This window comes from Protomyctophum bolini, assembly GCF_963924005.1.
Source record: "Protomyctophum bolini genome assembly, chromosome: 12".
NCBI lineage: Eukaryota > Metazoa > Chordata > Actinopteri > Myctophiformes > Myctophidae > Protomyctophum > Protomyctophum bolini.
In genome coordinates, this window is record NC_137873.1 from 31,580,077 (window position 1) to 31,603,632 (window position 23,556).

A 23,556-nucleotide genomic window follows, 5' to 3' on the forward strand; every position below is an offset into this window, starting at 1 on the left:
AAAGAAGAGAAAAGGCCCAGACTGAAAAATGATAAATCCCATGTGAAATTGTATTTTTAATACACAGCAGGCTGGGGAGGGGATATTTGTACTGTAGTCCAGCTGTTGTCATTCATGTCTCTCTAGGGCAGGCTATGGTTCTAGTTATATTTAGATCAGGAGTGCCATCTACTGGCTAGCAACAATACATCTATTTACTGGTTGTTTTTGAGCGGTGCCTCCGCTCCATTACGAAGCTATGTGTGTCCGTCCGTATGTCCGTATGTCTGTCTCTGTGTCTGTATGTCCGTGTGTCACACACACACACACACACACACACACACACTCAGTTCAGACGGGTCTGATTTTAATAGATAAATGATCAATAGCTCTATATTCCCATAGTAAATGGTGCATTTAAATAGTGCTTTTATCCAAAGCGCTTTACATAGATTGTGCATTACATGCACATTCACTCACACATTCTCATACACTGATGGTGGAGGAAACCATTCAAGGCACCAACCTGCTAATCGGGAGCAATTAGGGGTTCAGAGTCTTGCTCAAGGACACTTCGACACCGACTCTGGGGGAGCCCACAGGGATCGAACTGGGAACTTCACGGTTCCCATCCGGCCGCTCTACCGGCCACTCTGCCCCTGAGCCACTGCCGCCTGTGTTTGTTCAGCAACAGTGTTTGTTCAGTAACAGTGTTTGTTCAGTAACAGTGTTTGGACGTGATGAGACAAAAACAATTAGCAAAATTGTAACTGACCCACTATAAAACTGAAGTAGAAATATGACAGATGAACTGAATCACGAAAGATGAAGTGAATTATGATAGCTGAATTGCACATCCTGTACACTGCTTTTAGGTAGACTATGAACTTATGAAGTATAGTTTACTTATTCTAGGATTGTATGTTTCTTCCTGTCTTATCTGTATTTTCTGTCTCTTTTTTAATGCCGACCCTGGGACCTGCGCACCGAAATGTCATTTGGCAAATTAAGTCTATTCTCTTCTGTCCTGATTGGATGAAATTGCTACCATGACCTGAAAAATTATTTTCTGTTAAAAGGAGAAAAAAAATAAAAAGGTTGGAGAGACTGAGAGACTTCAAACACTCTATTAGCAAAGATTCGGTCAAGGTCAGGTTTTGTTGTGGGCAATTTGTGTTACAGCAGATTTGGAACCTCTAAAAACACAAATTAAACATACACAAACAGACATAAAACAGCCACAAGGTCCAGATCATAAGTGTCTACAGCTGCAAGAACTTTATAAAGACTAGACCACAACATATTGAACCATTAAAAAAACATCATCTCATCATCACCATTCTCCCGAGACCTCCTGGTCCTTTCGTGTCAACTGCCCCCACAACAGTTACCTCCTCCAAGACGGTGATGGGCCTGTCAACTGCCCCACAACAGTTACCCCCTTCTATCGGAATTTATTTGGGTGATTTTCTTGATTTTCCATAGCAGTGATTCTCAAAGTGCAGGGGTCCTCGTTGAGAGGGTTCCAGGGGGTCCCCAGCTAAATGACATAATATAATGAATATCAATTAACTGTAAATATACAATGGCTATTGAAAATAGGCTGATCTTATAAGCTCACATAGTGTAAAACAAATCTGGAATGGGGGTCTCTGGCATAAAATTTGAGATGGATGTGGCCAAATACGTATCAATTTGGGGGCCCTTGTCATGACAAATTAATTTGAGAACCACTGCGGTATAGTCCCTGTATAATCCCTATAGTCCCTCTCTCACTTTTCTTCCTCACTTCCTCTGCCCTTTGTCCCTCATGGCTTCCCATACTCTGGAGCACCTCATGTCAGTGGCTACGTCATCAGCCAGTTCCTCTCCACAGTTGGTTGCAGCCATGCAGGGCTCATACAAAGGCTCGTACCCAGCCAGACATGCATGCGTGTCTATAACTTAGGCGTGTCTATACTACCTTCTCCATTCTACAATGTATGACGAGGCTTTACCGCACCCAATGACCTACAGGCTGGCACATTCCAATATGCAAGCAAGCCGTGCTACGTGAAGACATAAGGCTGTCTATTGGCTGCTAAATGAAGCCCAGTCACTGAAAGAGAAACTTCCTTGTTTATGTTGGAAAGAGAAGTTTTGCCGTCATGGTAATGCTGTGCCTACCATTTGCTCGATTATTGCATGGTTCATGCCGGTGAGTAAGAATTTGTGTGCTTGTGTTTTTTCTTTTCTTTTTTCTTTTTTTGCGAGAAATTGGTTTACACGTTTACATTCCACTACTGTATGTTTACTGTCTAATGTTTAATGTTATGTAATGCCAGTCCTACAACGGCAGTAACATGCACTGGAGAGGTGTTCATTTTCAGCTATGCACTGATAGCAATAAAACTATCTAAATTACAGTCTAACTGGACACGATAATGCAAGCCCTATACATGTATTTTATACTTTGGCTATTCAAAAATAGACGATCTACAAGCTCACAACACGTTGCATGCGTCGTTGTGAACTTGTAGAATGGCTGTTTGGAGATATTTGAAGTGGTTCATTTATTTTGTTTCTGTGTATTTTCAGTGTCTGTTGAAGAAGCAAGGCTGGCAATTATAAATGACATAACAAAGCCCTGGAGATGAAAGTTATTAACAGATGTTGGAAACCACAATCTGATTAGCCTGGGAGAAGATCCTATGTGTATGTTCTGATCCGAAACACATTGTATCCCAAAAAACTATGGATGCTCAGAATATGGAAAAACAGGGCACTGAACTGTCAGATATCCTTAGGATTCTGAGCGAGGTGCAAGAGGAACGTCTATTAAGCCTGACATTCCAGTTCCACTTGGGTAAGAGCCCTGAAGAAGCTTTAGTGCATACTCTGTGCCTTGTGCTTCTTCGGAGAGACACGCAGGCCCAGGAGCGACTTCAGACTCTAAAAGACAGCAGCCTGGCAAACTACCTGGCTGACAAATGGCACGCAAGTGGTGGCAAGTTGGACACCTTCCGAGTTCAATGTGTGGCTCACTGTGAGGAGGAGTCTACAGGTCACGGGATGGTGGTGGAGCTGGCCAGGGTTTTCAAAGTGCTGTGCAAGGAGGGGCTGTGTGATCCACTGTTGAGAGACCTGGCTTATCGGAGAGCCATTTCCTCAAACGGCCAGAAAACATGGGATCGCCAGCACTTGGAATACAGCCGTTTAGATCAGCTAAGAGAAGAGGCTAAGTTAGTCTGTGGACCCCACGCTGCAGAGTGGATGTGCTCCTCCAACAAAGTCCCAGGGGTTTTGGACAAAGACAAGAACGCATCCTTGAAACCATCTTCCAAGGACACATCAGATCTGCCTAGCCCGCTACAGGACAGCTATTCCATTGACTCCTATCCTACCCACCTAGAGATTAGTCTTGCCTCGACTACTTCAGCAGCACTGAGCGACCTCCAGCCATCTAACGCCACACACCTTGTTGAAAAAGACGGCCCGGAAGCGATGCCGGCTGGGCGTACCGCTTTCTCCACAGAGACTCAGTCTGAATCACATCAAACGCCTCTAATTAAAGGAGAGACATATGTAAACAACATGGACACTCCTGGCTCAGCAACTTTATCAGTAAAAGGAAATAAGCTACAGTGTGATACCGTGCCCAATCAGAATCCAAAGACCACAGTGCCAACCTTTGAACCCATGCCAGCACCTGCTGCAGCAAACACATTTACACCAGAGATCAAAGTTCTAGCGCAGGCATATGAAGGGGAGCAAAGTACAGAAGAGGAGGAGGAGGAGGATGTGTTTTATTCTTTTGTTATCCTGCACGCGCCACAGGATGCAGAAATGGCTGAGAGTATAACAGAAAGACTGGAGTCCTTGAGCAACAGCAAGGGGGCCACTTTCACTGATAACTTTCAGGTCCCTGGAAGGGGGACTCTGAAGTGCATCGAGGACGCCATCGACAACTCGGCCTACACTCTCCTGCTGCTCACGCGCAACTTCACCCGCCTGCAGGAGGTGGAGACGGACACGGCCCTCATCAACTCCATCAATAACAGACACAAGTACAACACCGTCATCCCCCTGCATCCCCGGGAGAACTGCATGCCCAGGGACAGACAGCCCAGGGTCCTGCAGACCCTCGTACCCTTAGAGGAGCGCAGCAGGAACTTTGAGAGAAAAGTAAAAATGGTTCTGTCGCCCGCAAAGGTCAAAGCGCAGAAGAGGCTGTGGGATGAAGAGCAGAAGGTCAGACAGCAGGTGAGGCGACAGGAGAGACTGAGGCACGCTAACGAGCAAAAGAAGCTGCACAACGGGGAGCTCAGGAAAGCAAAATTACTAGAGCAGGAACAAATGAGGCTTCACATGGAACAGCTTAACATAGAGCGTTCCCATCAGCAGCATTACCCCCACACGGGACCCCAGTTTACTAATGTCCCCAGTGGCTTCGTGCCGCCGCAGGTCGGTGAAGATGGCAGGCTGTGGTCAGGGAACATCCACATCGAGCACGCTAACTACATCATGATCGGCAATGACTCTCAAATGACGGTGGATTTGGGCGGAGCTGCGAGCAGAGAGGATTTGACTGATGATGATGACAAGCTATACTGCCCTGCATAGCCAAAGTGCAGTTCATCTACGTTTTTGGACAATCCGACTTATTTGCCTTATTTGGTCAAATTAGCCTTCATGAATTTGGGGGATAAACAATTACCTCAAGAACAGATATACAATTAGACAATTAGTGTAATACCACTTATATGCCGATATCTCATTTGGCTGACCAGTTTAAACACATTTAACACGTAAAACCATTTCTCAGATGTACATTTTTCGTATACTTACTGCACTTTGGCTTTGTACGTAGGACAGTATAACGTAATGCTGATTCTAAGTAGAGGAGATGTTTTGTGAACACTAAACTCATCTGTACAGTGGTGGAAAGTAACTAAAGTACACATACTCAAGTACTGTACCATTTTGAGTTACAGTTCCACGTTGCAACGCACTGTGAGCTTGTAGATGTGCTTTTTGAAAAAAAATATATATCCTTTTTTTTGATGGGCCTCTCCTATATACGGGTTTAATGTTTGTTTTAACTTTTTAGTTAAATCCCATTAACAATAAAGAGAATTTAATGTTTGTTTTGACACCATTTGTTTTACATCAATATTACATCACCTCATCATAGCAACATGAGTTAGACTTTAATATATTAGCGCCCCTCACTTCACACGGCCCACACGGGTGTGATTTTTTTAAAGATAAATAATAACAATAATAATAAAAAAACAGGAGATAGGCATTATTATTATTATACAAATACAGCTGCGTTCTGAAACATACTCCCTTTCTTGTCTCTCTCTCTCTGAAATTACCTTGCAATTATCCAACATGCACATGCAGGTACACACACATACACATGATACAGAAGAGAAAGGACCCCGATTAAAAAAATCCCATCCCATTATTTTTAATACACAGCAAACTAGAGTTACTTAGGCTATGGTTATAGTTATATTTAGCTCAGGAGTGCCATCTACTGGATAGCAACTATACATCTATTTTCTGACCTAATTAGCTGCGTGTACCAGCTCAAGGCACGAGGGGGCAGTGTTGATACATGCCTCCTGTACAGAGTAACTGCTGTGTCATCCAGCAGGTACCCTCACTGGAGTGTTGCCACACAACAGCCACCTCCTCCAAGTCAAGACAGGATGGGCCTGGCCTGTCGACTGTCGTGTCAACTGAACCAATTGGGTGATTTTTCTTGTTGTTGTGTTAGTTCCAAAGATGGCAATGTTTACTATCTAACAACATCAACTGCATTTTGTTTATCCAATTTACAATTCAGGCCTTTAGCAGACTTAATCCAGAGCAATAGCAAGCCCAAAGTCCCAAACACACCCCAATGTAAACTTGATTATGATCTAGAGAGGGTAAATTAATTAATCATATGAGCAGAGCCCCGTTATTAACGACAAATCAAGGCGAGATTGATGCCACGGTCTGTTCAGTGGTTCACATAACAACATAGGCCTACTATATTTGGCCACAGACGACCATCTGAAAAGATTTAGCGGGACTACCATCAGAGAATGTGAAAATATGCGATCTAGACATTCTGATGGGCAGGTGAAAAAAGGGCACCTTGTGCGACATGTGACACATAAATAATATATTCGAAGCTTTTAATCCATAATTGATCGATGTCACCATGGGCCACATACCGTACACTATACAAGACAAAAATAAAGGTAGCAATCTAACTTTGGCACATTTCTGTCCAGAGGGCAAAAGGGCTGGTGCTCTAGCACCACCTAGTGTCTATCTGTGCATGTCTCCGGTTCACAACGTGTTGCAAAGCAATATATCAGGTGACACTGGTTGTACTAATTTACACCCAAAAGAGAACTGGTTGAGTTATAGTATCCGTTAACAAAGATGGATAGGATTGCAATTTGCAATGTCGGCATTTAGCAGACTTACAATATGCAAGGCAATCACTAATCACATAATGCATGCACAGAAACAGTGTAGTAATGCTTCAAGAAACTAGATCCCAGATAAATAAATAAAAACTACACCTAATACTAATCGGTATCGAAATAATCTGCACATTGAAGCTAAAGTATATGGATTCCATGGTAAACAAAGAACCTAGGATGATAGGATCTTTTAAATAACATGCAGCTAATTCCAATAGGAGAGGCTGGCTGAACCCAATAAACAAGGGTCCTGGGACAGTGGAGGGGGCCCATACAGGACAGTAGAACATACCTGTTCTGTTGTCCTATACAGCAGCATATTCCAGGCATGCCTCTGAGCTCTCCGACACGATGAGACCATCTGAAAATGATAAAGAGAACCATAAACATGACCAATTGTACAGCTCCCACAACAAGACACACAAGAAGGCCAGGGACGGTATATCTTCATACATTCATACGACAGGATATTACTCCCCATTGTCTTCTTTGTTGCACAAGAATTTCACCAAGACTCTGAGAAATATAGCCGTGAAAATGAGCTCCAGCAGTAGCCACCTGGAAACCATTGTTTCTGACGGTTCAGGCGATGGTCCAGCCGATTCATGCAGACGACATGTGTTGTTTCATGCGGGCGCATGAATTTCTTTTTTTAACCCATTTAAACCTGAGACCGATTCTACAAATGTTTTCTAAATCATTGCCTTCAAATCATTTTTTTAAATGCTTTGTTGTACACAGGTTGAGGCCTTGTATAAGCCCTGTGGGCTTCTTGCCTCCTCCTAGCACTTTCCTATTTTTCTACGTATTTTCCCTTTTGTATTGTTTTTTTACTGTGATAAATATAAAAATCTAATCAAAACTGTTTTCTGATAAACACATGTTTCTATGTTTGTCAGTTCTGAAACCTTTTTTGTCAAGGACCCCCAAAATTATCTGTATTTGGCCCAAATTGGCCCATCCCCATCTCAAAATATTTTATTCCAGGGATTTAGCCTAATCTCCAATGAGAGAGAGGCTAGTTACGTTAGGAGAGTTAGGCGTTGTTTTGAGAAGTGTCCACACAGAGTGCTCACCCCAAAACACCGCTCGCCCCCCGCCGGTTCCTGTATTGTTCTTGTATTTGTTTTACTGAGGTTAAGGTTAGGAATAAGTTTAGGGTTAGGTTAGGCATGGTTTTACTGAGGTTAAGTTTAGGAATAGAGTTAGATTCAGGCATCGTTCTACTGAGTTTACGGTTAGGAATTAGTTTAGATTTAGGCACAGTTTTACTGCGGTTATGTTTAGGAACACCAATGGCGATCGCTCCGAGGTCACCGGATTTGACCCGGGGCACGCATGTTTTGGGGCGAGCGTTCTTGTATTCTATAATTAACCACTTAAGCCCTACAAGTTCAGCTAATCAAAAATAGCATGCCCACGACACATCGACACATTGTGAGCATGCACATATGCTACTTTCGACACATTCATAAGATTTTGAAAAATGTTGAGAAAGATCTACTAATAACTAATAACATGCTCAGAAAAGGGACACTCTTATCATGGTCCATCTGACTCCTTCCAGACACACTCCCGTAATGAGCAGCCTAAATTAGACCCATTAGGGATCATCATGGTTGATAGAAGACCTAAATTAGAGCTCCTTCTGGATCCATTAGATTAAGATTCTGCCATGTCATCACTTTCAATCTCCACCATGATGATGTCCCTGGAATGACAGGTGGACCACACACACACACACACACACACACACACACACACACATACACGGTAACCAAAACTTTAGTAAAATATAGTATCGTGTCACTCAGAATATACTTAACGTAGGCCTACCAAAAGTAGGCTACTTATGCAGGATGTCCCATTTCAGGTAGGCTACCATTAACCTAGTCACCAGGCTTTCCAGGGTATCATATTTAAAATGCATTCAAATAGCCAAAGTTGTAGTAGTAGCCTAGGCCTAATTGTACTTAAAGTAAATACAGTACTTGAGTAATGTAGGCCTACTATAGCCTACTTACTTTACTTTCCACCACTATTGATGATTAGCCAGTCACACATGTTAGGCTACTTAGGCTACTGCAGACGCATAGCCGTACTGCTTGCAGCTTGCTAGACCACACTGTGATATTATGCATGTTTGTTAATTGTTACACACTACAGAATAGATGATGCCATTTTATTAGTTTACCTACCGTATTCTAGTCAGGCATGCTTAATTTGCACTAAAATAGCCTGTCTTTGCATTAATGAGTGCTAATTAGCCTGTTTGTTACATAAAAGGCAATTAAGGGTTCAAGGCCATTTCGCCCTGGCTGCAAAAAATAAACAAATAAACTGCATTAAAACACCAAAATACATGCCATCAAACAATTCCAGCCATACTGTAGCAAACCCCTTCTGTGACTCAACTCAATGAAATCCCTATTCCCTACTAAATACAGTCTGTGACTGTCTCCAACCTCTGCTCTGAATGACTTCCACAAGGAGTGTGTGAGAGAGAAGGATGAAGCAGCATTTGAATCTCAATCATCGTTCGTCAAAATGCTGCCTCGTTTACGCACCGTCGTACGATGGTGTCGAACCCCACCACCGCAGGCGCCGGGGGGGGGGGGATAGCCGATCTACAAGCTCACAACGCGTCGCGAAAGCGACGCCTTGTGAGGTTGCATATCTGCTATTGTGTCGGCGCGCGATGATGGGATGCGATGATGGATAGATGCGTTCTGTTCTGACCGACTGACTTAAGGCTGGGTGGAGCGCACATGCGCACTGCGCGCGCTCTCGTCTGCCGTGCCGAGTGCGGCAGGAATAGGAAAGGCGCAGAGAGAGAGGGAGAGAGGGAGAGAGAGAGAGAGAGAGAGAGAGAGAGAGGCTGAGAGACACAGAGTCTGAGAACATTTAGAAAGACAGCCTACAAAATAACGATCATCATGGACATCAAGGAGAAGCTTCTGCCACATGTTTTGTGAAGCCGTGTTGTTTTGAATGGATTGAACGTCCCTGCATCAGTCTTGCCAACGGCCTGGTATATAAACAGCATCCTATTCCTATTCCTGTACGATCCGCTATGCTGGACAACCTGGAGATCAGATAATAACGCCCGGGCTGGGAATGTGCAGAAGGCGAAGAAAACCGCTACGATTCCTTCCTGGCTATACGAACGCTACAAACTTCATCACAGCTGCAGGGTTTAATATCTGGACATATTTGATATGGACATGACACACTGATTGAGGATTATAGGCCGATTATTTTCCACATGTAACGGGTTAAAGAAGGCTGCAGTTGGTGTAGATTGCCTGCCTGCGTGCGTTCGTTGTTCTTTTCCAGGCAGCATTCAAAGTTTTTTTTTCTTTTTAGGAAAGGGAAATTTGGTGCATCGAATTCCTCCGGACGGGATGTCATCGGTGGAATTCCAGCAGACTGACTGACTGACTGACTAGGCAGCAGCAGCAGTTGTTGAAGGCAAGCAAGGGGAAGCAGGGTCGTCCTGGCCGGGTACAGAGGCAGGACATCAGCGGGAAGCAGGGCCGTCCTGGCCGGGTACAGAGGCAGGACATCATGGGCGATGATGCGGTGGTAGACGGCGTGCTGAGACGGACCTTCATAGTGCCCACGATCAAGACGTTCGATCACTATGACTTCACCAGGGCCAAGACATCATGTAGCCTGACATGGCTGGTGGCCAAGGCGTTCGGATCGGGTAGGTGGTGCCGCTTGTTTTCAAAATTCTAGTCATGGATGGGGCCGGGGGATTCTTTTTAATTTGACCGGTAGGCCTACCTATATAAACAGGGCACGCTAGGCTGTAATTACATGACTCACATAAAGGATATGAGAAAATAAATAACTGCCTTGGGATTTTGTAAACACACAGATTTGATCAGTAATTGTCATTGATGTCTCTCTCTCTCTCTCTGTGTGTGTGTGTGTGTGTGTGTGTGTGTGTGACAGTGACACACTGACTGACAAAACGTATTGGTTAAACTTGTTGCTTGCTAATTGTCTCTAACTTGGTATATGGCCAGGCTACTATGCTATTACTATCCACTTAAGGCGACCAGGCCCTAGCTGTCTAGTGTCTATTATATAAGTCCATACTCCATAGTAAATAACTCTCTCTCTTTCTCTCTCTCCTGCAAGCCTTTAGTGTGGCACAGCTGAGCTCATGTCTTCTAATTCGGTGATTCAGAAAATAAATCATATCAAGGAGTCAAGGACAACAGTTTGTGCCAGGGAACCCCCATATGAGTTTGTCAAACATGGGTCAACATTTTTGAATAGCAAAAAAGTAAAACATCTTTAAAGTGTTCCTTCATTTTGCTGGTGACCCCCTGGAACCCTGAGCGTCTCCGGGCCACACTTTGAGAACCATGTGTGCCAATTAACATAATGATAGCTGATGCTCCTACTGGTACATCTGTACACTCACACACTGTAGTTGTGGTTATTCCACTCTAGTTCCCATGTACACCTGGAAGGCCTTGGCTTACAGCTGTCACACTGCCTGCGTTGTTGTTGTTGATGTTGTGTGTGACGGACAGCGGTCATGTGTGTGTGTGTGTGTGTGTGTGTGTGTGTGTGTGTGCGCGAGCGCGCGCGTGCGTGCGTCCTGGCTTCAGTGTGGCGTGGAAACTGGAAACCTGGCCTCATAGATGGACTGATTCCATCCAGTCAGTCTACTCACTGAGCAGAGCTTTACTCAGGGGACTTAAAACGCCATCTATTAATTAATGCTTTTAACAGGCACTCCCCCCAAGGACAACTCACAGAGAGAGAGAGAGAGAGAGAGAGTGAGAGAGAGAGAGAGAGAGAGACACACACACACACACACACACACACACACACAGACAGACAGACAGACAGACAGACAGACAGACAGACAGACAGACAGACACAGAGAGAGACAGAGAAACAGAGGCAGACAGACAGAGTTAGAGAGAGAGAGAGAGAGAGAGAGAGACTAGAGAGAGAGAGACATAGATAGAGAGACATAGATTGAGAGAGACAGAGAAACAGAGGCAGACAGAGAGAGTCTGAGAGAGAGTTGTGGACAGAGAAATATAAAAAGAACAACATTACTCAACCTCTTAAACCGAGATAAAATGCTAGAAAGAGACCCGGTGGGTATGTCTGCTCTCACTGAGCAGGTCACACATCTAGAGATAAGCGACAAGCAATGCGTTCCATTCCTCGTGTGTGTGTGTGTGTTTCGTTAGGGTACACCATGTGCTTCTGTATGCTAGTCTAGTCACAACGTACCGTGAGCTTGTAGATTTGTCAATTTTTGGTATTTCTGAAAGTGGTTACAAATTAGCGCCAGTCTACCTCCACACATACAGTACTGTATGCACCACGGCACACCTGCGGGCCGTTAGCAAACGGCACCACCACCATGGCTCATTTTTTCCTTCCCCTCCCTGGTGGTGACACACATCCAGCTTCCAGCACCACTGAGAACTGTGGCCCAATTCAGAACCGGCCCACCGTTAGCACTTGGCCTAGTTCGGATGTATCTGGTGATGCCAAGCCCCAGATTCAATGCTGCAATCCACAACTTAGTGCAATGAATAACATGCTATTTTAACCAGTCTGTATGGAGGAGTATACAGTATAACTAATACAGTGGTTGGAGACAGAGGTGGACTCCCTACTCTTCTATTGAGAAGTGTACACCCTGATGACGGTAGGGCGTCTACTGGTGGACAAGTTGTACTGCCCATGAAGCTCATAGGCGCAATATCTTTCCTCCTTGGTAAGCAAGGAGGCCATCTCGGAATAGAGGTAGAGGTTTGGTCTCTCACACGGGAGAGTCAGGTTCAAATCCCGGCTGGGGAAACTTACGGAATGAAGAAGGGTGCTTGAATGTGTGCGTGTGTGTGTGTGTGTGTGTGTGTGTACGTGTGTGTGTGTGTGCGTGTGCATGCATGCACGTCACAGTGACTCAGAGTCGTGACAGTAGGGGTGTCAATTACAATCACAACACAGAGGCTGTGTTGGGCTTTGTAGTCCCAGGGGACATGGTGTATGTGTAGGCCCAACAATAAACTACCATTAACTAGGAGCCATTATCACTTATCTAATTAAATGTGACCAGGATCAGCATTGATTTTTAATCATGCTAAATGGATACATCAGAGGCGGTGCGTGCTGACCGCCATGGCTTCACCTAACCACAGCGTACAGGAACATCCTGAGTGTTATTTTAAAGTTCAATACTCTGAAATCTGCCACTGTAACCTAATCACTTTCAAGTTCAACCATGGCATTGATATTTTGGGCACGAAACATTAACAAAAATAAATGAAACAAACATGATTTTATTTCAGTTTTGAAACTAGTCCTTGACTCCTTAACCCATTATAACCGGGAAGGTGGTGTCATTATGGATGTTAGCGTTGGCTATTCAAAAATAGCAAATGCAAATACTGTACAATGTTCATCTGCTATTTTTGAACATTTTGAAAAATCTTGAAAGTGTGATTAAAGTGTGAGTACTGATTAAGAAGGTTTTAAAAAAAATCAGCTTCAGGTCTTAACCCATTCTGGGCGGGAACCCCTATTGGTATCTTACCCCCTCAGGCCGGGCACCCATATTGGGGTTCTGTACAGTATGTACAGTATTCAAAAATGTAAATTTTTTGATGCTGCTATATAAATATTTGAAGTTTTTCAGAAACCTTAGGTCAGGATTTAGAGGCGTTTTTAGAATCGGCCTTAGGCCTAATGCGGCAAGGCCAAGGGGCTTGGTCACACATAGGTAAATCACTTTAATACTGTAAAGCAGAGTGGCTGTATTGTACTGCCGTAGAGCTAAAGTCAGCCTAATTCACCTGGGTTATGGCACCAATGTCACAGTCACTGACTTACTGTCAATGGTGACAGCCAGGTAGTGTTCGGTGCGTTGCCTTTGGCCTGGCTTACATGCATCGCAAACCTTCAACTCACCACTGAAGGAGGGATACACAGAGTTTTAATCAAGGTCAGCGATCATTGGTATCTCAATCTATACCAATTCATGTATACTTTGTTGCACATCCGTGTCACTCAACAAATATGACAGATTCTAAACTGGAAAATGTCTTGAGTCTATAGTTGAATCTGACAGATATATTAACAGTTTTAAAACATTATATAGCACACAGTGAAGTAACTAATTAGTCAGAGACAGAGATGAATCGGTCGGTATACAGTCTTGTCAGAGAGGTAGTCGGTGTCCACCCAGTTTTAGTCCCTATAATTTAGATGTCACCAGATGTTATCGGCAGAGATCTCTGATCATCTGGCTACGCGAGACTAATGTGGTTTAGTGGAAGAGTAGCGAGACCAACCCCTTCAGATGTACTAGTTATATTGTATTAACAAATATACAGATTGGACCTGAGGCCAGATTTGACAAATTGTCTTCTAAAATCGTAAAAGTTTTCTGATTTCTGTTTCTATATCAGTCGTTCTCAAACTATTTCATGTCAAGTTCTCCAAGAATTATATGTAATTGGCATCCGACCCCCATTTGAAAATACATTGTTCCTTCCAGCCAGGGACCTCCCCAGAAGCAAAGATACGAGTTAAAATATTTAGCTGTGAAAGAATGTATATTCAAAGAAAGCACTCTGTGCCTCGCTATGAGCTTGTATATCGGCTATTTTTCATTATAGCTAAAGTTGAAAAAATAATGGTTAAAGTGGTTAAAAGCTGTCAAATGTGTATTGTTGTGAAGAATGTAATGCTAAATATTCATATATCTTTCTAAGAACGAGTACTAAGCTACTAGGAGTAATGCTGACTGCTGGGGTTTTCGGTGTGTTGCCGAGTTGTGTCCCGGACGTCTCCAGGGGAGCAGTCCGTCCCATGTCTGGACTTCCTGTGGCAGCTAGCTACTTCCTGTCCATTTCCTCTTTGATGGTTGACACAAAGGAGAGGCTTTTTTTCCCCTTGACGATGCAGCTTTTTCATGAACCCTACGGGCTGCCCACCATAAGTGTTTTTTCTGCTTCTGTACAGCTCATTAACATTTACCACATGAACCCTATATCGACCCTGTTCTTGGGGTGAACATTTGGCAAAAATAGCAGATCTACAAGTTAAGCTGGGTAGATCTTCTATTTGGTGAAGAGGGAAACACCTAGAATAGAGCCCTGGGTGACCCCATTTAACTAGGGTTTAAATGAGTGGTTGGGCAAGTTAGTTGTCAGATGCACACAATATAGGTCACACAGAGACAAAATATGTTTTTGCAGCTTAGAAGAATTGCTTTCCAAAGAAACTTTCTTCAAAGTAGGACTGTAGATTGATTGTGCTTTTGTATTACGCCTCCCCTCAAGCAGTAACACTTTCTAAATGAATTGAAATAACTTTTTTCATCAAAGCTTGGCTTCTGCTGCTACCAGTCAAGCATAATGGACATTCTAACAACAGATGGATGACTTTACTTGTTTGAACAGTTGTTGCTTGTTGTGACTGGATGTTGGCGTACATACGTACTACGGGGAACTGGCTGTTAAGTAGTTGTTGAAGTGGTAAAAGTAAAACGCCTGGCCCTTTCCTTCCATCGTCCCTTTTCATCTCTCTGGGTGGGGGGACTAAACTAGTCTAGATGCTAAACACTGTCGACATAGACCCAGATAAGGCTCAGGCTGCCTCCCATCGCTGGCCGCTGCCATGCCAAACCGCCTCGAGGTTTTTAGTTTAATAGTTTCTTTGTGGCATGGACTGGTGTTGTTTCGGTTGATTTAAAAGTATACTGTGAGTTTCAATTCTAATTGTGTTAAAAGACAAAACATTAAACTAAAGCTCTCTGAAAGAAATCCTAGCTAATATAAGTGTGTTCAGTAACAGGGAGTCTCTCCATCTCGCCAGCTCTTTAGTAAACAACCAGAGTGCCCCAGTCCAGGAAGAAATTGACTACAGTATCCTCCTGACCTCCTCAAATTAGCCTTTGTGGGGGGGATAAACAATTACCTCAAGAACATATTGTAGTGTAATATCACTTATTTGCTGATATATCATTTGGCTGACCAGATGAAACTATTAAATCCATTATCGTCCATTTTCCCCCCAGAGTTACTGCACTTTGGCTTTGTAGGGCAGTATAGCGATGATTACAATCAGAATATAGAGCTGCAGTATGTGACACTTATTTAGTCAAATACATATAATGTACAGCGCTTATAGCCGTCGTATAGTATTGCTGTGTTGTCGGCTGTAAGTGTAGGAAGCTGTATCTTTAAGAAACCTTTCAGTCCCGTCCCACCCACCCCCCCTTCTTCCCAAGTGTGATTCACAGGCAAGGAGAGAGGAAATGACCCCACACACAAGGAATACAAACCCACCACCGAAACGCATAACTTTACAAATGTGTGTGTGTCTCTCACACACACACACACACACACACACACACACACACACACACACACACACACAGAGGAGCGTCTGACTCATCATGTGATGGCACCACATGTGGGATGCATAAAGCTTCAATGCAGTGCATATTACAGTTACAAGTTACGCTATACCAGAACAGAGACCCGGGGACCATTACTATAGCCCGCCAAACTCGCTAAACAGTCTAAACACGTCTATAATTAACTTTGTGAGTAATTATAGATAAGGAAAGGAAGGAAAGAAACTGTTTTTCTTTTTTTTAAACTAAACTATTTTTTATTAAGATACTTTTTTATTATTATTGAGAGTCCCTTTTGAAGTATGCATAGTAGAATGCTTAACCCCAAAGAGTGTACAGATTGAACGATTTATTGATTGATTCTTTATTTAAGTGTCATGCTTCCGAAGAAGCCCAGCCCATATGGACTTACAGGACACCTTTTACAGTTTATTTTTTTTAACCGTTTTGTTTATTCAAGATTCAGGGTATACAGTAAATCAAATGACAGTATAACCTTTTACAGTTTACATGACGATAAGGTTGCAAACAATGATCAAGCGACCTAACGAATACACCCCAGATCCTTACAAGGCAGATTACATATGATAATATACATAACATAAAATACACCATTAGGCCTGTAACAGGAGACACATGGACCTACAGTACTTGAAGAGCTGGGATTGTCTTCTACTCCAGGCTCGAGAAACAAACTGTGCCGTCCTAAATACTTCATTATTAAATAACCACTCTAACGTCTGACCATCATCTTCCCAGAATAGTTCAGGATGTTGTTGTTGCATTGTACAAGTGGAACTACAGTAAATGGACGCGTACAGGTCCATTTAATTTTGTACACTCGCTTTGGTCACAGGGGTCGTGTTCTAACCTGGGTGCAGTGGAGTTTGCATGTGCATGTTCTCCCCGTGTCCCCTATAGCCCCTAGGTTAGGTACCCTCACAAAAAACATGCAGTAACTCTGGTCTCTGTACTGCCTCCCCATGGCCAGCCTGATGGAGGGGAAAGGAACTGGTTGGAATAACGTGTTTCTTCCACGTGCTACGTCCTACCGGGGGAAACTCCCCCCCCCCCCCCTGTCAGGTGATAAGAAGCAGCCTGCTCACTCCTCATGCATTGAAGAAAGCTCACAACTCAGGAAGGATGAGCTCAGTTTGGGGCTCTCCCCAGGTTGGCAGAGGGAGAGTATAGCGCCCAGGGTTACAGCTTAGGCAATTGGCACCAGGTGAAAAAATGTGTTACAAAATCGTCAGATAAAAATGTAGTATTAAAAAAACCCACTTGCTACTGTGTTGGACTGTGAGTGAGCCTGGCCTCTTGTCCTTTTGGTGGAATGATTGTAAGTACTGATAGCGGTTGCTGCATGGCCACTAGTTCCCTTGAGAGTTGAGACACACGTTCTGCATCAGGGTGTGTGAGTGACTGTGTTTGCGTGTCCGTGTGCGTGTGCGTGTGCGTGTCCGTGTGCGTGTGTGTGTCCAGCTATTTCCTACAAATCTGATTTACTGTGTGAGTTAACACGATTAGAGTGGACAGCACAGCGTGTTTCAGACACACGCACGCAAACGCACACACACACACGCACAAGCACAAGCACACACACACACACTAGTCTAGACGCTTCTGTGCGGGCAAATATTCACACCAGCAGAAGCATCAGGACTTATATTAGGCCGAGACGTGCTCTTGCTGCCTGCTGACCGGGCGCTTGTGAAGACCCCTCGCATGCAGACCACTGATCCTGTTTCCTACTACTATACTTGTGAGGACCCCTCGCATGCAGACCACTGATCCTGTTTCCTACTACTATACTTGTGAGGACCCCTCGCATGCAGACCACTGATCCTGTTTCCTACTACTATACTTGTGAAGACCCCTCGCATGCAGACCACTGATCCTGTTTCCTACTACTATACGACGTAAGACGTCACTGGCCGCAGATTGCAGCTCTTTAACCCACTTAGACAGGACGTCGAAATTTAAAAAAAGTCTTCTAAAGACAGTTTTCTGAAAGATGTTTCAGTGGTGCTCAATATTGTCAATGTCAAGAACCCCAAAAGTGATATGTAATTGGCCACTCTCTCTCTCTCTCTCTCTCTCTGGCACAACAGTGCCACGTTTGCCCCTACTGGTACTCATAGTCACATAGCATAACATAACATCATGGACATTGCTGTTCCTTGGAGTGGTTGCACCACTCAAAAACGTTGGCTCTGAAAGAATATATATTCAAAGATTTGTGCCATATTTCCACGACTTTTCTAAAATAGCAGACCTACAAGCTCGTAGCGTGCCACTCGGTGGCGTGCTATGAGCTTGTAGTTTAAAACACCAAAAGGGGTTCCCGCCCAAAATGGGTTAATGCTCCTCTGGCCTCGCCAACCCATTTCTGTTCCACAAGAAAGACCACCGTAAGACTGCTGTGTAATTAACTGCCGCAGTGACTGACTGCTGTTCGTCACTGTTGTGTTCACAGCCTTGACCATGATGCAACAGCGAGGGTGCTGTGGTCTCTCGTCCCCGGGTTTAATTGTCTACTTTCTAGACCGCAAATGTGCCTCAAAAGTTTGAAGACTCAGCAGAACTCAGCAGTTTATATCCGTTTACGGTTTCATCTCAGGATACGGTAACCTTGCCCTGTGTTTACTTAACAAAACACTAAATACATGTACCCATCATGCATCGTTTACCCATCATGCATCATCACCAGCACTCATCAGCTATTGTGGCAGTGATTTGTACTTAGTCGCGTACCAAACATAGCAGTTCTACATTCACAGTTCACACAACACTTGTGAGCATTTTTGGTGCATGACATTTTCGTGGGCCTGTGTGTGAATTGAACTAAACCTTCCTACTTATTGCCTTTTCAGTAAGAGGCAATTACCTTACAGCTGCGATTATTTGCAACGATGTCCGAACTACAGTAATGCTTCAAATAACTTTACTGACATCTTCAACCAAGTAGGTGTCCTATACCCGACACCAGGGTGCAAATATCTGGATAGAAGGGTATAGGGAGAGCGGGAGACCACCTCCAGGCTTAACATACCCTATGCCTATTCAGGACGTTGACCAATTTAGTTTTTAACATAGATGTATTTTATATTATAACTTAACCACCGGTTGAGACAATGGTGAAAAGGTGCACCCATTCATACACACATTCATGCCCTGATGGCGGCGGAAACCATGCAAGGCACCAAGCTGAGCTTGGTGAGCAATTAAGGGTCCAGGGCTCCATTTTGCGACCACCCTTATTCCTTATCCCTAAACTTATTTGCCATTTTTTACTATTTTGAAAATCCTTTTAAAATAGTTCAACTAGCCGATCTACAGCTACACGTTGTGAGCTTGTAGATCAGCCATTTGAACTATTTTAAAAGTTTAGGGATAAGGGTTGAGGGGTGGCGCAAGATATAGCCCCCAGGTGTGTTTCCATAAAGCCGTTTTTTGCGCATTAAGGCTCTTGCGCAAAATCTCCTGGATGGAAACACCTAAAAGTGCGAATAAGTCTCCATTTTTCGCAAAAACACAAAATCCACACAAGGTGGTGGATTTTGGGGCTATATCGAAAAAGTGAAATGCGCAAATGGGGTATGGAAACACTTGCGAACACTTTATTATAGGGACAAACACACACACACATTATTATAGGGACAAACACACACACACACACACATACAACGCTATATGTCCAATTTATCCATATAGAATATTCCCCGCCAATTAAGGAGGTTTTAAAACTTGTATACAACGTGCCTGGCCCTGCATGGTCCCTGCAGGCTATTCGATCCATGCATGCTTCATCTCTTCTTATATTCATTGATGAAACACAAGTTACAGTTACACAACTGTTTTACAGCTGCAATCAATCAATCTATAAACGCTATGCTCCAATCGAGTCCCGACGTAGGCTACATCATGCGCCCCGAATATATAGCCTACAAGTTCAACTCATAAACTTGGATTGCTTTTGTCGCACGTTGCATGTGGCGCAGACATTTATGTAGCCTAAAGTCTACAATATCACAGCGGATGAGATGCGTTGAATCAGTTTTATACCATGGTGGTAAGAAGCACAAATCAGGCAACAGTAAGCTATAGGGCGGATACATGTATGTGTATCTGTTTCTGTGTGTGTTCATTGTGTTTGCGAGGAGCAGCAGGCTGCCGGGGAGAACAACATCTTTAGGCTATTATTTATTAATGTGTTCGGCTTGTAGTTAAATGTCCCTTAAATAGAAAGGCCTAAGGAAATTAGGCCTACTTTAATATTTAGGCTACAATCTAGTGATTCTAGTCTTACTGTACCAGCTCCCATTTTGGGCGGGAACCCCTTTTGGCGTTAGCATTATGTTATGCTTTAGCTATTGAAAAATAGCAGATCTACAAGCTCATAGCACGGCACCGAGTGGCACGCTATACGAGCTTGTAGGTCTGCTATTTTTGAAAAATCAAAGAACGACTGACATAGAAACATAGATTTTTCAGAATACTGTCAGAAGACATTTTTAGAATCTGATCTCAGGTCAAAATGGGTTAATAGTTAATTAAATTCCTAGGAGCCGATGGACAAAAACCTGTCCTCGGACAGCCTCTGCACAGCATAAAGGACTTGTAGCCCAATTGTCAACCAGGCAGTCCGTGTATAAGATTTCTGTATAGCCTAAAAGAACATCAAAAAGAAAAATATATGTCATAGAACGGTAAGGCTCACTTTACTGGCAAAATAGTGCCACACTGCTTATTTCATGAACTTATTTTGTATCTCCCATGAGTCGAATAATCAGTGGATGGACTTAATGAACATACGCTTCCAGGAGGCGGCTTCCTATTTTCGCAAAGGCTTAATGGAATCACACCTACTAGTGTCTTGCTCAACAGCTAAGTGGCCTCGTGGTTAGAGTGTCCGCCCTGAGGTCGGGGTTCGATCCCCGGCCGGGTCGTATACCAAAGACACTCAGCATCAAGGGTTGGATTGGGATTAAGTCCCGGGGTGACATACTGCCGTCATGTCTAGGGGGTGTACTTGTACATTATATCCAGGGGGTGTACTTGTACATCAAGCTGCCCCACGCTACAGAAATAGGAGATGGTGTCCTGCCCTATATATGGACCTCATGGCTCGGTGAGGCTTACTCTTGCTCAAGGACACTTTCGACAGTAACTCTGGGGGGATCCCGATATCGAACTGGGAAACATCGCGGTTCCCATCCGGCCGCACTATACTGAGCCACTGCCGGCCGCCCCCCACTGCTCAACCATACAGAATAGATTAGGTTAAAGTAACATTTTAGTCATCGTCTACTACTCGACACCTAACCCTCTCTGCGTCTGTCCCCCATCATCATGCCTATATAGACGCTGTCCCGGAGGAGCTGGCGGAGCCGTTCTACAGGGACCAGTACAGCGTGGAACACCTGAAGCCGCCCGTGGCGGTCCTGCTGCAGTCGGCCGAGCTCTACTGCCGCGCCGGCAGCCTGATCCTCCGCAGCGACGCCGTCAAGCCCCTGCTGGGCCACAACGCCGTCATCCAGGCCCTGGCCCAGAAGGGCCTCTACGTCACCCACCAGGACCGGCTGGTCACCGAGAGGGACCTGACCAACACGCCCATACACATGGTGAGTTAACACATTCTGACCCAAGATCAGATTCTATAAATGTCTTCCACATCCTGACAGTTTTCTGAAAAAGCTATGTTTCTATGTCAGTGGTTCTTCGATTTAAAAAAAATAGCAGACCTACAAGCTCGTAGCGCGCCACTCGGTGGAGCGCTATGAGCTTGTAGATCTGCTATTGCATCTGCTAAAGCATAACATAATGCTGACACCAAAAGGGGTTCCCGCCCAAAATGGGTTAAGAGATCTGACCAATCAACACGCCCATTCACATGGGACGATCTGAGCCATCCATCCATCTTCAACCGCTTAGCCGTAGTCGGGTCGCGTTGGCAACAGATGGAGCGAGAGCTCCAGACATCCCTGTCTGGTGAGTGGAGGATCTTGACCATCACTAGGGTTGTCACAATTAATACATAATCGTAATTATTTGAGGTAAAAATACAGTTTTCTTTAAATTTTATATAATGTATCTTCCCCCCTGAGAGCTTCCCTATTCCAATTATAGGTTCAAAACATTTGTAATCGGGATCAATATCAGACCCAGAAATCTGGCATCTGTCGGGCTCTAGCAAAAACAACTAAGAAAAACAGTTTGTGGTTATGGCGAAATAAGTCTTGAGTCACAGCACAAGACGGGTCACAAAAGACTATGTAACAGTGCAACCCCTGCAGCTTCCATTAACAACACACTGATTCATTCAGCGGCTCACAGTCACAGGAGGACAAAAACAAATGCACTGAGACAAACCTGAATAGAAACGCCATATAAATGTGCTGCGCAGACTAGCGTGACATGGCCGTCATATTAGATCGTTGGAAACCCATCATAGTCCTGTGTCCATTAGATCAGTGGTTCCAAAACTCTTTAGCTCGAGACCCAAAAGAGAAATTACCAGTATAGATCGGCTATTTTCACTACTTCAAATTTTGCTATCTAATTGACATTTCATTTTCTTGTATTATCCTCATGAAAGTACTGAAAAATCCTTGAATTTGCTTTGAATTCATGAAAGAATTTGTTTGTTTGTTTGTTTTTTTTGGGGGGGGAGGGGGATGCATTTTGAAAATGGTTTAAAATAATAATTAAAAAACAAATGAAGGAGACAGAAAATAAATAAAGGGACCCATAAAAATGGGAAACAGTGGATTAGATCTTTATATTGAACGAGCATAGCCAGATGCCTGGGGGATAATTTATGTATAGTCACAAAGATTATGAGAAAACATGCAGCATCCGTGGTGGCTGTGTTTGACATGCTGAATTATTTCAGTTCAGGCCGCAGCGCCGATTTGTCAGCTTACAGACGAATCAGCTCTGTAAAGCTCATAACAGGTATCAGCTCAAAGGCTGATATCAGTCATTTCCCTCTTTGGTCCTTTTACGATCACTACCCTTACAGGACAAACAGGGGTTGGGTGATGTAGTGACATGCTGTCGTGACTCGTGTATTCAGAGCGGTGACTCAAAGAGTCTGCTATTGACCGATGACCCGGTCATCAGATTATTGGCTCAGGAATACGTCAAAAACAATACAAAATCATTGTGAATTCACCAAAAGGGTAATAACTGATTATTATGAGTACCTATACCAACACTGTTGTGTATTATGAAGCCGTGAGTTTTTCTTTAAGTCAGTGTGTCCTCAGTGATGCTGATAGTACAGAGAGACAGCCAGAGAGACAGACAGAGAGGCAGACAGGCAGAGAGACAGACAACCAGAGAGACAGACAGAGAGACAGCCAGATAGACATACAGAGAGACAGACAGCATGCGACATACAGGGAGAGGGAGAGCATGCGTGCGTGTGTTCCGTTGATAGATGTTCCTCCCAGGCCTGGCCCGGAGGGAGCAAAACATTGTCTAATGACAGGTTTCCTATAGCATCCACTTACGCACCGACACTGTGTAGCAGCCAGACAAGGACAGAGCAAACATGTCCGTCTCAGCTCAACACAACACAAGAATGACGTATACGGCACCGTTCTGTACTGTAGGAACTAATTATACAGTCAATGTACACATCTAGGTTACTGGTGTAACCACACTGTACTGTATGGTTCCCTCAGCAGCACT

General features: G+C 44.0%; 2 protein-coding genes across 6 annotated transcripts in view; both read left to right on the forward strand.

The window, feature by feature from the left end:
• Positions 1-1,968: 1,968 nt before the first annotated feature.
• Positions 1,969-5,062, forward strand: ticam1 (TIR domain containing adaptor molecule 1). Its single transcript, XM_080778489.1, has 2 exons — positions 1,969-2,176; positions 2,557-5,062. The coding sequence occupies exon 2, from the start codon at positions 2,713-2,715 to the stop codon at positions 4,579-4,581; it is 1,869 nt and encodes a 622-aa protein (XP_080634615.1). The 5' UTR covers positions 1,969-2,176; positions 2,557-2,712; the 3' UTR covers positions 4,582-5,062.
• Positions 5,063-9,321: 4,259 nt separating this feature from the next.
• Positions 9,322-23,556, forward strand: part of camsap2b (calmodulin regulated spectrin-associated protein family, member 2b) — a 72,444-nt gene continuing 58,209 nt past the window's right edge. For 4 of the 5 annotated variants that reach the window (XM_080779185.1, XM_080779187.1, XM_080779186.1 and 1 more), the window contains exons 1-2: positions 9,322-10,158; positions 21,223-21,482. In XM_080779185.1, the coding sequence (XP_080635311.1) occupies positions 10,017-10,158; positions 21,223-21,482 (402 nt within the window). In that variant the 5' untranslated portion in view covers positions 9,322-10,016. The remainder of the gene's footprint in view (positions 10,159-21,222; positions 21,483-23,556) is intronic. The other variant, XM_080779184.1, reaches the window with a different exon arrangement.